Source organism: Perna viridis, chromosome 12 (genome assembly GCF_037379345.1).
Source record: "Perna viridis isolate PV_CMFRI_1.1 ecotype Kerala chromosome 12, ASM3737934v1, whole genome shotgun sequence".
NCBI classification, from domain to species: Eukaryota; Metazoa; Mollusca; class Bivalvia; order Mytilida; family Mytilidae; genus Perna; species Perna viridis.
Window position 1 is genome coordinate 5,692,087 of NC_142456.1, and position 16,812 is coordinate 5,708,898.

The 16,812-nt window shown below is 32.2% G+C and overlaps 2 protein-coding genes across 2 annotated transcripts; both read left to right on the plus strand.

The window, feature by feature from the left end:
- Positions 1–12,471: 12,471 nt before the first annotated feature.
- LOC148600967 (uncharacterized) lies at positions 12,472–14,349 on the plus strand. The gene is made up of 2 exons (XM_088555785.1): positions 12,472–12,632; positions 13,940–14,349. Exons 1-2 carry the CDS (start codon positions 12,542–12,544, stop codon positions 14,290–14,292), a joined length of 444 nt encoding a protein of 147 aa, XP_088411911.1. The 5' UTR covers positions 12,472–12,541; the 3' UTR covers positions 14,293–14,349.
- Positions 14,350–14,473: 124 nt separating this feature from the next.
- LOC148600968 (uncharacterized) lies at positions 14,474–16,812 on the plus strand. Its single transcript, XM_088555786.1, has 2 exons — positions 14,474–15,607; positions 16,502–16,812. Exons 1-2 carry the CDS (start codon positions 15,523–15,525, stop codon positions 16,753–16,755), a joined length of 339 nt encoding a protein of 112 aa, XP_088411912.1. The 5' UTR covers positions 14,474–15,522; the 3' UTR covers positions 16,756–16,812.

Below are 16,812 nucleotides of genomic sequence, written 5' to 3' on the forward strand. Positions count from 1 at the left end.
ACACATCAAAATTTCCATAAGCTTTGTGACTAGAACACAATGTCTTATTATATGATAGATCAGAAGATGCTATGAAAGAGGCAATTTTAACTTATAATAAAAATTGAAACACCGTTATGACAAAATTGAAAATACATGGTTAAGTGCGAATAAAAATGCATGTTTACGAGAGGAATACGAAAATCATAATCTTTCATTTATTATATCTGATTGATTACATATGATGACAGTATGATTTTATTTTACGTTTTACATAAATTAAAATTTTTTAGTCCTTAACGTTTGTTTTCATAGTTTTTCATGCTGATCCTTATGACACAAGTATGTACTAATACATTTTTATTAACTTTCCAAAATATATGGTTCTTTATGTTTCCCATGTGGATTGTAGTAATTTGAAAAGACATGATCAACATATGTGTTCAAACCTGGGTTTCATAACAAATCTCAAATTGATATTTTCATCAAATCCTACATTTTTTCAATTTGTCCAAGCTAAAGTTAAGTCATTAGCCGTTTGTATGAAGCATTTTACATCAATCTTATGTAAGCATCTAATTAACTTGGATTGATAATATTCATCTTCAAATGAAAGCTTGAGAGGCTTGAATATGATTGGAACATATCACTCACGGGTTTGAAGAAACTCCAAATGATTCTGTATTAAAATGGACCCTGGGTTAAAAAAAACCAAGTATATGAGAAAAGCATGTATATTATTTTCTTGTATAGTATACATGTAACATGCATCATAAAAATTATGTTGAATTTCTGAATATTTAAATATAATATTATCATCTGAAAAGCGCTTTTTATAAGTTAATAAGTTATTCTTTGGTTTTTTGTTTTTGTTGTTCTTGTCCTTGTTATGTTTTAATGATTTCCGCTTTGAAATGCTACACCTGATCAGGAAAAAAGTCTGGATTGGAATAAATAGTCAATTTGATTTTTTTAGAAACCCAGGTCAGAGCATTTATTCAACATTAGACAACTTTTTAATAAAAAAAAAAGTTCCAAAAGAATCGTTGGAGTATGTCCAGAAGTATGTCTTATGTCTTATGTATTGGAATGACGCCCTTCTCATTTAAAATATTGGAAGCATTTATTTACAATTAGTTATTCAAAAAGCAATTAAAAATAAACGAAGTGGGAATCATTTTCTTTTCTTAACTTTTGATATACATTTCATTTAGTAGGTGTAAACAGTCTAGTATTACTAATGCAATATGCACAATGATATACAAAACTATTATTCAACTAACAAACTGCCTGGTCCACAATAGTAACAAGTTAACGAGTCATAAAACGACGACCTTTAATAATTAACTAGATATGTATTAGCATAAGTTCAAGAACAAAAACGATTCGATAAAGTGATACAGAAACAACAATAAACAATTGCAATCCAAAAAAAAAAAAAAAATACAGTAACTCGCCAATATCACAGAACCGCCAATATATCAAGATCAACAAAAGACTTCGTTCATTCAAACTCAAGATTTCCAGGTTTGTGAATTGATTCTAATACGCTTTACTGACATATATGTTAAAACCTCATTGACTATGCAATTAACTGTGTAATAATTGCTTTCATTTATGTGGTATTGCTGTAATACTTGTTATAAGAGATGTGTTAATTGAAACAAGGAAAAACTCCTTGATAATGAGTTTTCTTTTGTTCACTTAAATTAGTTTTAAAAAAATCACATGAATACAGATACTCCTGTTTGGAAATTATTTGGTCAAATGTCAATATTGATGTTATTTGATTTTGTAACATGAAAATAATAAGTTATCTTTCAACTCCCATGGCATGGAGCTTTTTGAGGCCTGGCAGTAAACATTTCATCAAGCATTTATAGTACTATACTATTTTATAAATAAGTTATCCTTCAACTTCGATGGCATGGATGTTTTTGAGGCCTGGCAGTAAACATTTCAACAAGCATTTATAGTACTATAACATTTTATAAATGGTTGCAAATGTCAGCAACATAAAAACAACACACTAATTTCTTATTTAACGGACTGCAACTGAAATTGTTTCCATTGGAATTTCAGACGACGTCACAATAAAAGTGGTTAGGTTTAGGTTTAATGTTTATTGCATAAATATCTTGAAATATTTTTTTCCAAAAATTATAGATCATAAAATAAATCAAATAACAAGATTACTCCTTTAACAATGGTAACGAAATACCATAGATTAGAAACACGATTTCTTGCTCTGGGCCTGGCATGTTATAAGATGTGCACGATGTTATACGATGAGTGGTCGTAACAATGGGCCTAATTATGGGTAACTCTGGGACCTCCTTCACGTCATATATTGTAGATGAGGCGACTACATCTGATAACAAATAGGGCATTGCTAACCGGAGCTAGAGTAATAGTAGCGTAATTCATCTCATTCCCCATGGTAGATGTCACCATGTTAAATGAGGACAGTCGTTAGCACGGTTAATGGTTCACCCTAAGCCTCAACAAAACCTAAGTTAAAAGTCTGTATTCCGGTTTTGGCACTCATATATAATAATATATATTAAAATATTGAATAAATTGTATCTATGTAAATTATGTTTTAATGTGGTGGTAAAGGACATTAGGACATTGTAAATATAAATATACAAACTGAATGTCAAACTCGTAAAAAGGTAATTAATCACGTCAGTTTTTGCACTCAGTTACTTAAATCAGTATTTTATGTGGTTGGCAATGTGGTAAAATATGAAGATTTTGAAAAAAAGAAAAACGAAAAATAACAACTCAAACACTCAGGTAATGTTTTTTTTTTTATAAAGTAGCAGATGGTCAAAAAAAACATTATAAACAAAACAGTGAACACGAGACAATACATCACAATGTAATCGGTAAAACAACAAATTAATTGACTACTTTTAGTAATAACAAAAGTTTTTCAAGAGAACAGACCTTTTTTATGGTTATAAAAACTTCTTAGCAGAAATAGTTAAAATAGTGAATGTTATGAATTATACCATTCATCGTATAACAATACACCAGTCTGCCATGCGTTCTACTTAAGAACTAAAAACCTGTTTTTGGCCAGTCCTTATACACTGTACGAGTTCCAGTCCTGTCTAGAATATTTGCAAATTTAACAGTTTTAACTACGTCGGAAAATATGATCCTATTAAGACTTTGTATAAGAAAATGACATTTTTACAGTTTCATTGTTGACTGATTGATTGATTGATTGATTTGTATTTAACACTCAAGCAGCACTATTTTAGTTTTTAGATAATTTTGATAAAATGAACACGACAAGATGATAAAATTAAAAATGGGACGGGACACATGGATAATAGGGTCGACTAATATCTTAGGCAAGATGGGAAACTCTATTTGTTCAACACGTTGAGGAAATATTAGGCCTACTAGTCGTAATAGGACCAAGTACAAAATATTTTTTGAAATATACGTTGTTTTTGTTTTCCTGTTGTCTGTGTTTCTAAATAATTACTATGTATCTATCGGCATGCGCAGAAGGCTATTCTTACAAGAGGAACAGTTAGAATGCAATACAACCCATCAAATATATAATTCAACTGATTACAGAATATAATTGTATAGAAAATATTAATTAAAAAATCAGTTTGATTTACATCAAGGTAATACACACCTAAGATAAGTAATACAGTGATGATACAAAATATAGCATGTGTAAACACCAAAAGACACAGCAATAAAAGGACCTGAATTCTTTTTCTTTCTTTATATTGTACACTGGGTGTCGGATATGTACGTTTCTTATCGTTAGACAACATAAAGGCACCTCTAATAGGAAAATATGTACAAAGAGCCAAATGAAACATATAAACGGTATGAGTTTCTCAATAAAACTTGATTTAAGAAACAAACAACTATCATCATTAGTTGTAAACATAGGCATGAAAATGTACGACGTTGTCAGACTAGCTATTGCTGTACCGGACAAAATTACTAGTTCTCGCTGCAAATTAAATTTGACGGAAAAAATTAATGGAAGCGATGCAATATACATGTCGCATGCAATCATTGCGAGTTGAGTTGATGATGCCATTCTCGTTCCTGACCAAAAATATTTCAAAGAGACGCAAAAATATGTAATATTTATCTTGAATTTTACAACACTATAAAGAGCTAACGATGACATCGATGATAGCAAGTGAAAAAAATGTAGAGAAATCAAAAGACGATGAAAAATGCTTGTCCTCAGTGTTCGTTCAACTAACAATACTACAACAATACCAGTATGTAATAAAACGGACAAGCAGCCTGTAACAAAATTAAAGTTGTTGACATAAAATGTAGAATATTCCACTACAGATCCATTCAACACAAGCGTTGTGTTATTTCCCATTTTGTGATTCAATGTTACTAACAATAAGTATATTATTTCCTTCGTTTGAATTCAGGTATATTTAGCACCTGCCGTCTTGTAAGCTTAAGATTTAAATTCTATTGCGTCATGAAATGACATCACTCATATTAACTACAGTATTGTCTATGTAAAATTTTTCCCAGAGTTCTCCTCATTATTTCATTTCATTGAACACCGATTTTCATGATGTCAAACATCATAATATATGCACGATTCGTCAATAATAGATTTTCCATGAAAATAATCTAAGCATACCATAAAATATATGTGGATAGCAGTAGCAAGGATTTATCTGATCTGTTTATATATACGGGCGTTTAGTTGAATGGCACATCGATCCAAATTTGTTTAAAGGTTTATATCATTAAAAACGAAATAAATAAACAAATAAACGTAGAAAAACATCTAATCACCCCCAAACACATATTTAAAAATCCCTTTCATACAAAACCCCGACTTGACTTTTTTATGAGCAACTCGGCAAGTGTTTCTAGAAAAGCAGAGAACGCTTACCTTACCGGTGCACCTGGTCCATGCTCCCAGTTTTAGTGGAATCCGAGTTGCTTATTTACTTTTGTTACTTTGTATGCATGATTTTAGTTACTTTATGTTTTTTGTTGTGTATGTCTGTTTTCCATGTCTGGTTTTGTCCCTGGATTACATTCATTTGATTACCGGTATTTCCTTGATGCAGTTCAGTGATTACTCTTTCTAAAATTCATCATCTTTTCAATTCTACCGTTTTCAATCATTATACAAAAGTTTTGGTGAAAACGGCGAGTGTTTTCATATTATTGTTAGTGATAATCCTGCATAGACCTGCCAACGTATTCTAGGCTTCATATCACACATTCAATAGTGTTAGATACATTTTCAGTCTTGCGGTGTAAAGTTCAAAATATTTCGATTGTTTGCCGCTGCCATTACTTTAAAACTCTCCCTCCAATGTTTTCATTGCTGGTCGCAAAAGCGGCAAAACTTGTCCGAGGTTTCTTTTTGTACTTTAGCTTTCTATTTTACTTCTACTTTTATTTCAAAAGAAGGCTTATTTTTCGTTAGAAGTGTTCGTCTTTGGTTAACAAAACACTGTATAATTTCAAGAAAAAACTTTGAAATTAGAAAATATGCAATTTGAGGTTTTCACTCTTCAGATGTGTTTTAAATGAGATATTTAGATTCTTACTACCTTAATATTGCAACACCAGTTTGACCTATATACTTTCCCCACAAGTCTGATGTGTTGTTTTGATGTTTACAATTCACTATTGCATTTATTTTGAATGTTTGTTTAGTTCTTTTTTTTTAAATAGTACCCAGTTTATCGGGAAGAACAACATTTAGTCTTGAAAGTTGAAGATTATATATAGTTTAGAAGCCGAGTAAGCAAAACATTTTACTTATCGCAGATGGTATTGTCACTAATGTCAAAACAGAAAAGGAGTTTAAATCCTCGATTTGCAGCATCTAATCAATTTAAGAGTTGGGTTAACAGTTTGACGCCAAATATTCTGGTATATCAAACGCATCCAATATGGAATTTATGACAGTATGTAAAACCAGGGCTTGTCAATTTTACTTATGTTTTAACAAAAATTCGATCATTACTGCGATTTTCTAATTAAAGGATAGTGGCTTACGCGAAAACTTCTAGAAAAAAATTCGTTACCCATAGGTAAATATAGTAATTCCTAGGATCATGTTGCTATAATAAACTTTAAATTGACTGATAAGGACTGTCGGCTATCGGAATGACAAGCAACTGCAATCTTTTTATAGATACCCGAGTTCAGTCAATGTCTGTTATCCCTTTGGTGTTGTAGGCATTGTTTGAAGAACGCATTTCATTTCGTTTTTTTTTTAAATTAGGTGTCGCTACTTTTTCTAAGTTGACAACACAAGTTTGTTTGTTAGTTGGATACGAATACTTAAGATAAACCGTTTGGATTTGAGGACTTCGACATATCAGTTGGAGATTCCTAGTTTGAGTTTACATGAGATGCGGGATCCAAGTGTGGGGGCGTGTTACCACTTTATTTTTGTTTTTAGCGATCATACAATTGATTTCTTGAAGGTCCATAAATTATGTTGGAATTTGAAGACCGTCAATCGTGTTTTAAATTGCCTGAAAATGTTTTGTAACCTTACAAAATTGGACATATTACGCTTATCTACATAATTTTTTTAACAAATTTTCTTCTTAAAAGACACTGTATGACTTCAATCTTGTAGCAATATAACCCTGTTCCAGAAGCCTACTTGTTAGATATGTAGCGCGATACAAAAGTCTGCGTAGTTTCGGCAAGCTCTGACATAACGTATGAGTAGTGATATGAACACTCCATATGCAGGTGCTGAAGGGATGTTACCACAGATGAAAGAAAAGTTGACAGTTCTGAATGAAAAGTCATCACGTTTGTTGTTAAGTTTGGTCAATAGTTTTTCTTTACCATCGATTTCTAAGTGTAGGTCAAGATATGAGGCTTACTTCATAGTGTCTGTAGTATCCTTTATCTCAAGTTCTTTGGGGTAGATGCGCTGTATCAAATCCCCAAAATTAGGATCGTTTAAAGATAATACGACATCTATATATAGCGGAAACTGAGATTAAAGGATATAGTTAAACGATATTCTTTCTTTCGGGTCAAATCAGCTATAACGTCAGCCTCATAAAAGTGAAGGAATAGGTCAGCAAGTAGAGGAGCACAATTTTTTCCTATTGGAATGCAGACACGTCCACCACACTGGATAAATATGTTGTCAATTAAAAATTCAATCATTTTGTAAACAACTTCTGTATATTTGGAAGATGATTTGGAATTATTTCTCACAAAGTATGAGGAATCTCTACCAATAACTATATATTTGTATCTAGGTGTACCATCTTTTTTGAAAAAAAACAACGATGTATGATGTTTTTAAGTGGGAATTTTAACTGAGTATGGGGAATAGAAGTATACAGTGTGGAAAAATCATAGGTTTTAATGCTATTACATTCTGATAATAGTCTTGAAATGATTGTCTCCAAAAGATCTTTAAAAACACTTTTTTAAAAATGCTAATTTTCGTTGATAGTTTACTCTCATTTTATATGATTTAACATGCTTCATCTGTGTTGTAACATGTGTAACTTGTGTTTGAAAATAAATATCAATATTATAGTACATGTGGCATACTTCATCATGTGCTTCGTTTGATTTGTGAAGCGTTTTACTAAATTTCACAAATTTGACAAATTGTCACGCGTACACACGTTATCCGTGTTTAGAACAAGTTTTCAGTTTTTCATTTAAACATTTTACCGGTGTTCAACTCAATTTTGCCAACTTTCTGAAAATTGTTGTGTTCTTTCTGCAGGTCGCCATTTTTATGTCAACACAATTATGCGAATAAGACTATTGGTCAAACGCTCTGAATTTACTATTTTTGTAGTAAAAAGTCAAAGATGAATACATCCCTTTGTAAATCGATTTATTGTAATTGATTGGATTAAACTATATTATGTCTACCATGGACTTGACATTTATGAGCAATTCGGCGAGCGTTTCTAGAAAAACAGAGGACACTTACATTATTTTATGTTCTTTGTTAAGTTTTCCATGTCTGGTCTTTGTCCCTGGATTACATCTTTTAATTTCCCCTAGAATTTTGGTTCCCTTGATTACTCTGTTACCTGATACTTCTAAATCCTAGAAGTAATTTCTGAATTTCTATTAATAAAACCTTGACCATTATTGATCGCGGATCTTTGGGAAAATAAAATGATAATTAAATTTTGTCTTGAAACTTCATCTTTTTGATTACTCTATAAGGACTTCCTTATGACACCTTTTAAATGCAAGACCATTGTCGCTGAACGCATTTTGTCGGATTTTCTGTCCGCTCTGATCCTATGTACATATACAGTTATCGGTACTATCCATTAATCCCCACAGAGTGAATTCCGAAAGATATGCTGTGACTCGTCAGTCAGTCTTGGAAAAGTGTCGACTAGGTAGCGCGGCAATTTTGTTACCGATCTCTGTAAACATTGATGAACAGTTAGTAGGTTTTTTTTAAATAAAAGCTACTTAATTTGACAAAAAAATCAGTCAACTGATGCAATTTTGTTTATTTGAAGGAGGCCTATATTACTGATTAAAGGTTGTTGCTTGGATAATGTTTACATTGTATTTCACTTTCAACTTTCAACTTTATATTATTATTTAATTGATTGTGAACTATATTTTAAAAAATGAAAAAATACTGCAACATTTCGAATTTGCATTACGTTAGTCAATTTTACTTTCATTCTTTTAAATGAGTTGCAGTTGTCCATCTTTGTGCATTTAATTTCTGTAATATTGTACTGAATGATGAAGTCCTAATAGGTACTGAATATTTGTGGACAACCTGCCTGGAAGCGAAAAGTAATCATGTAGTTGTCTCTGCAAAACCGCGATACCCAAATTTTAATAAATTTTGTTTGACATTGAACTCCATATTTTCAGCAAAAGATAATTTTAAATATAATTTCAGATACCCGATCCCTGGTTTATTTTTACTAACTTAGCTAAATTAATTAATCCTGGCACATTTGTACATATAACAGTACTCTTTATTATTGTCGTAGATTAACTTCATCTCTCTTTAATAAATTAGAACAAAGGGGTCAGACTGAATGTTTTCTTTTTTATCAAATTCTGAGAAAATAAAAGTGTTCAGCATGAAACGATCTATTACTGGTCAAATGTTCGTTCTAATCTGTTGAGCCATGGCTGCCCCTTTTCGACGTTTTCCCCCTATTTCTTTCATTTCTCCCCTAAACCTGCTAAACCGAACTTTGTATGAAATTTCTTTAGGCTATTCTGCATAGTTTTGATGTAAGGATTTTTAATTCGTCGAAAGACATGGCTGCTGTTACTAAAACAGTAATCAAGGGAAACAAGGTTATAGCGGTAATCAAAAGAATGTAATCCAGGAACGAAGACCAGACATGGAAAACAGACATACACAACAAAGAACATAGAGTAACTAAAATTATACGTACAAAGTAACAAAAACAAATGAGCAACTCGGACTCCACTAAAAACTTGGAGCATGGACCAGGTGCACCGGTAAGGTAAGGTCCTCTGCTTTTCTAGAAACACCCGCCGAGTTGCTCATAAAAAGTCAAGTCCGGGGTAGACGAAAGAGGAAAAGAAAACTATATAGGATCAGTCAGAATTTCCTTACATATTCCCAAAAACATTTGGTTTAGCCAAATAATTTCAATTGACGAATCGATCCCCTACTACAAGGCCTACAAAAGTGTGTTTTGGATCAACCCTTTGAAAGATGAAAAATAACATTTTTACAGTTGTCAACCAAACTTTGCTGAAATGATCCTTATGATAAAGCCTACCGAAGTTTTTGGGGATCAAAAATGTCGAATGACTCCTTGTTAGGATAATTGACATTGGAAGGCAAAAAGCATGATGTTTTTAGCAGTTTTCAGCCAATATATTGTAAACTATTATAGAAAGAAACTTTCGATTGATGAATCGATCCTAATGATAAGTCCTACCATTCATTTATTGGAGAACTACTAAATAAGTCCCATTTTTAAAGGCAAACATTTAACCAGATGAGCCGCCTGTTCGATTACCTTGTAACCCTTGACAACAGTATATCTTCAAAATGGTTGATTATTATGCAATTGGGTCACGGTACTGGGAAGTGGGTCAAGTAATGTATTCAAATCTTAATTGAAACAAACTTCTCATTGTTTGATATATGGAATGATGCAACAAATGGTCGGAAATCGTTTAAAAATGAATAAAAAATGAATTTCAATTGAAAGATAATGTTTTCGTTTCCCAGAACGTGGGGCAAGTTACCTCTCAATGCCTAGAAACCACACAGTTTAGAATTGACCACAATGTCACAATGTTTATTCGTGTTTACGCGTTTATGGAATTTTCATGACGACGAATAAAACGTGTTCTAGATAGTGTTTCTTAAATTTGTAGACATATATAAAAGCATACATTTGGAATTCTTAAATATTCAATTATCTGTTTTTGGATGTTGACATTCAGTGATTTTGTAAAAATCATTCAGCATGATATGTATCATTTATTTGATAAACAGCTTTCTAAAAGCGTTGATTTTTTTCATACTTTATAATTTTATTCGTTATGCATAAAGTTACTAACAAAACAATCAATATACTGCATCAATGTAACATTTGGATAAAAAAAATCAGGAGCGCGTATGAATATTCACGACTTATTGACGAAAAAAAATGAATTTATGCAACGATTCATTTTGACGTGTTATAAGAAAGTTTTATATCTTATTTAGGTGTCTTGAAAATACTGAATTAAGCTCTCAAACTGTACAAAAAATGTGCGAAATAAACGAACAAAGATGATATACTGTACTATGGTATATTTAGAGCGCAGTTGTGGTCATTTTTTATTATCAAATTGTGAGGGATTCCGATATTTTTTCCCAGGGAGATATCATTGGCGTAGTGATTTCTATATTTCTTAATGGGAGCAAATATTATAAGATATTGAGATAAGATTTTCGAATCTAAAGAATCATTTTTTTTTCTGTTTCAAACTGTCGTATTTTTTTTCAAAATGATGCAATATTTTGTCAAATGTCAAAATCAAAACAGTTACAATTGCAGTTTCATTTGATGAATAAAAAACTACTAAAATAATAGTCAAGAATGAGTGTGTTAAAAATGGAAGAATGTTTAGCTTAACCAATAAGGAGAAAGCCTGGGTAATTATTGGCGACAACGATTTCACAACCGGGTGCACCTGGTCCATGCTCCCAGTTTTTAGTGGAGTTCGAGTTGCTCATTTACTTTTATTACTTTGTATGTATAATTTTAGTTGCTTTTGTTCTTTGTTGTGTGTGTCTGTTTTCCATGTCTGTTCTTTGTCCCTGGATTACATTCTTTTGATTACCGCTATAGCCTTGGTTCCCTTGCTTGCTCTCTCTTACATTCGTGATTTAATAAAAACATATCCATTAAGCATCTGTTCAGTATATCTTTATAAGAAACGTTTTACTTATCTTATTAGCATACAAATATAGATTCTGCAAATCAATATAAAATTTCTGTTAAGCTGAGTTACAAATGTACATATGATATTTTTCCTGGAGATAGTACAATAAGGATTATAAACATGCAAGCCTTATAGCATATGCTAAAATCTAGGATTTTATGATCAAGAGAGGAGATCTTTGTAAACTATAAGTTTGTTTGTTAATAAACAGAATACTCCATGAAGCACGTCGTCCATTACTTCTTTTAAATGAGCCTTTTAAGATACGCTGAGCCTTATATTATATGTGGTAGAATACAATCCTTGTTGTCCAAAGAAAGGCGTTTCATTCCAATTAGACAAAATTTTGCTTTTAACTACAAACGTGTCAAGAAACCAAGACACATCCAAGCTGTGAGTGGCAACTGCCTTATTCTATCCATTAGAAATCACAAGCTCGTGTTTTCTAAAAATATAATGATTTATAAATAGTTCATAACAGCACAGTAAACTTTAAAATAGGGGAAGATAATTCAATTTGTTCATGATTTAGTTGATTTGTTTGGAGACTCCAAGTATAATCTGAGTTATGCATTTTTGAGAAAAAAACACGTTCTGACACCATAGTGACTAACAAATCACATTATAACAAAAATAATGATGGGATTTAATTACCTCTGTGTCGCCTATATCATGGAATTTGCCTTAAAATGTCAATTGAATATTAATTAAGAGAACAGACGTCATTTCTAGAAGTAGAATAAGACGCAGAAAATTTACCCATGTCCATTATAGTGATTAATATTTATAATTTGATTTTATCATCTTTTTTTTTTGTTGGTAAATTCCAACACATTACAATCATAAGATCTTCAACGACTGTGCAGTTAACATCAATATGATAAATGGGGAATATTTTCTTTCTTAGTCAAGATTAAAAAAATACGTATCGACTCTTTATCATCACAAGGAAGTGAGTAAAAACATTTGTTACTCGTTTGTCCGATCCTTTAAATTACGCCACGTGGTTACACGTCTATAAAATTCTCGTTTGCTATAAATACACGGATTGTTTATCATTCCGTATATTGCTTTAGTCTCAAATCGTGAAGGCCGAACGACAGTCGTATTTTCCAAAATGTCAAGAAAAGTTCTTCTCTTTTCTATATTTGCTTTACTTATCATTGGAATAGTACAGTGTCAAGATCATGATAGTAGCGCTTCAGACGGTAAGTACTTAAAAACTGGTTATTGCCTCACTGTTTTATAGTGTTATTGCATGATTTCCTGAGATAATCATCTCGAGAAGAATATATACATTCTACGAGGGATAATATTCCCCAGTATTCATGTTATGAACTTTTTATCGTATAGAATATAATTAAGTCTTCTTTAAAATAACTTTAATTTATCAAGAATAACGCCACAAATTGTAAATATTTCTGCACCACTGCAATATGGAAATTTACGTTGCATTGTTTTCTAAGAAGACATTATATTGCTAAACAATAAAATTGTTTATACAAATTGTATTTTTGTGTGTATTAACATGTGAAGATATTATATCTTTATAATGAGGTTTCGACAACATTTCTGCTGTTATTAATTATTGTATTTTTAAGGCATTTTGTCTTTTGTAAAATCTTAAGTAATCAGCTTTTTTGTCAAAAATGGAACACCACATTTTTTCTGTTATGATTAATTGATTGTTGGGGTTTAACGTCCGAGCAGCAATATTTCAGCTATCTTCAGACGATGAATATGAAATGGATGATGAAATGAACATGAAATGAAAAATGGGATGGGACACACGGATAATAGGGTCGACAAAATTTGATTGCCACAAGAAAGGAGGGATGGGTGGGGTCGGGCAACTTAGCCTCCTGTGGTGGAGCCCTATGGTTCCTACTCCGGGAGAATACCACAGTAGGTTCCTTTAACGTGCAAGGAACGTGGCATCTTTCCCAACACGGGGCACCACTATGGTTTGCGGTCAGGTTTTCCGTATTATAGCCTGACAACCCCAGCATGTAAAACGCCAGGGGTACCCCATTCCACCACCTGGGGCACACAACCCAGTTGCTCTATAGGCAGAGCGCCTTAGCCCTCGGCTAGGTTTCTGAGCACTATTTACGAAAAGCTTATATGATATATATAATAAAATTCAATCAAAATAACCGATTTTATTGTGTAAATGATTGAACCTGTGAATACTTAAGGTATATCCCTTATATCTGGATGTTAAATTTGTTTATTTTACTAGCGCTGAAGAAGTATAGAAGTAATGGAATTACATGATATTATGAGTACTGATAATTAAGTAAAATAATATTAACAAGTTCATGCTTATCCCATATAGAACGGTTGAGGCAATAGTAAATGTGTTAACATTATAAAAAAATCTGAATACTTACAAAAACCACTGGTGTAGTACACGATGCAAATTAACTTGCAATTTGCATTTTTCGTTGTCGTATACACAAATGATTTTTAAAAAAACTTTGCTGCTTACATCTTCTTTTGTATTGTTTGTAAGATTCAAGTGGAAAACACCCCGGAGGTGATAGTAGAAAAAAGCGTGAAGCCTCCAGTGAGGATTCGGACGAGAATGACAGAAAGAAGCGTGATGCTTCAGACAGTGACGAATCCGATGAAGAACCTCAAGACAGAAGAAAGCGAGATGCTCCCGAAAGTGACGAATCTGATGAAGAATCGGATGGAAATGACAGAAGAAAGCGAGATGCTTCCGAGAGTGACGAGTCCGATGACGAACCCCAAGACAGAAGAAAGCGAGATGCTTCCGAGAGTGACGAGTCCGATGAAGAACCCGACGAAAACGTCAGAAGAAAGCGTGACGCAACCTTCTTTCGTGAGAGGGATTTCGAGTGAACCAATACGTAAATTAAACAACTCTTGGTTATTTTGAAAATAAATATCTTTGGATAAGGTTTTTGTCATTCTAAACTAATTTGAAAATTCATGAAAAATTGACCAAACACGACATAAAAATTGTGTTTACTTCAATACTTCAGATTTAATGAGATTGAGCTAGAAATGTTTATCAGTTTAACAGTGGGATCATTGAAATACGTCAAAGTCCTAAAGATGGCCTAAACTTTTACACAATGCAGCGAACCGAATAAAATAGATTAAGAATAAATGCTGACAATAAGAGAAAAGAGACGTCGCGCGAACAAAATTAAAGTACTAGCAATACATTAAACAAAAAACACAGAAATGAGATCAGCTGCTTCGGAAGGATAAACATGTAAAAAATCCCCAAAATCCGATTAAATTGTTGTGGAACAGAAATTCGAACATTTTATTATTATTAGATGGGGTATTTTTTTTTTAAAAAGAATCAGTGACTTAGAAATCGATGGTAAAGGAAAACTATTGACACCCTATACGACAATCGCGATGACTTTCATTCCGTATTGTCAACTTACCTCACTTCTGTGGCAATATCCCTTTCAGCACATTCGTATGGGGTTTTAATATCACAACTCATACATTTTTGATTTAGCTGATTTGTTTGGAGACTCAAAGTATATTCTGAGTTATTTTGTTTTTAGGAAAAAAAAACACTTTCTGACATCATAGTGACTAAAAAATCACATTACAACAAAAATAATGACGGGATTTAATTACCTCTGTGTCGCCTATATCATGGACTTTGTCTTAAGATGTCAATTAAATATTAATTAAGAGAACAGTCGTCATTTCTAGAAGTAGAAAAAGACGCAGAAAATTTACCCATGTCCATTACAGTGATTAATATTTATAATAATTTGATTTTATCATCTATTTTTTTGTTGTTGGTAAATTCCAACACATTACAATCATGAGATCTTCAACGACTGTGCAGTTAACATCAGTATGATAAATGGGGAATATTTTCTTTCTTAGTCAAGATTAAAAAAATACGTATCGACTCTTTATCATCACAAGGAGGTGAGTAAAAACATTTGTTACTCGTTTGTCCGATCCTTTAAATTACGCCACGTGGTTACACGTCTATAAAATTCTCGTTTGCTATAAATACACGGATTGTTTATCATTCCGTATATTGCTTTAGTCTCGAATCGTGAAGGCCAAAAGGCAGCCGTATTTTCCAAAATGTCAAGAAAAGTTCTTCTCTTTTCTATATTTGCTTTACTCATCATTGGAGTAGTACACTGTCAAGATGGTAGCGCTTCAGATGGTAAGTACTTCAAAACTGGTTATTGCCTCACTGTTTTATAGTGTTATTGCATGATTTCCTGAGATAATCATCTCGAGAAGAATATACATTATACGAGGAATAACATTCCCCAGTATTCATGTTATGAACTTTTCATTGTATAGAAATATAATTAAGTCTTCTGTAAAATAACTTTTTATCAAAAATTACGCCACAAATTGTAACTATTTTTGCACCACTGCAATATGGAAATTTACGTTGCATTGTTTTCTAAGAAGACATTATATTGCTAAACAATAAAATTGTTTATACAAATTGCATTTTTGTGTATTTGAACGTATGAAGATATTATATTTTTATAATGAGGTTTCGACAACATTTCTGCTGTTATTAATTATTGTATTTTTAATGCATTTTGTCTATTGTAAAGTCTTACGTAATCAGCTTTTTTGTTTAAAATGTAACACCACATTTTTTTTTCTGTAATGACGCATACTATTCCAGTATTGGCATATTTGATATAAATAATAAAAGTCCAATCAAAATAACCGATTTCATTGTGTATATGATTGAACCTGTGAATCGTTGAAGCATATCCCTTAAATCCGGATGTTAAATTTGTTTATTTTACTGGCGCTGAAGATGTACAGAAGTAATGGAATTACATGATATTATGAGTACTGATAATTAAGTAAAATAACATTAACAAGGTCATGCTTATCCCATATAAGACGGTTGAGGCAATAGTAAATGTGTTAACATTATAAAAAAATCTGAATACTTACAAAAATTACTGGTGTAGTAAACGATACAAATTAACTTGCAATTTGCATTTTTCGTTGTCGTATACTCAAATGTTTTTTTTATAAACTTTTGCTGCTTACTTATTACATCTTCTTTTGTATTGCTTGTAAGATTCAAGTGAAAACTCCCCCAGAGATGATGATAGAAAAAAGCGTGATGCCTCCGAAATAGAGAACTCCAGTGAAGATTCGGACGAGAATGACAGAAAGAAGCGTGATGCTTCAGAAAGTGACGAGTCCGATGAAGAACACCAAGACAGAAGAAAGCGAGATGCTTCCGAGAGTGACGAGTCCGATGAAGAACCCGACGAAAACGACAGAACAAAACGTGACACAACCTTCTTTCGTGAGAGGGATTTCGAGTGAACCAATACGTAAATTAAACAACTTATGGTTATTTTGAAAATAAATATCTTTGGATAA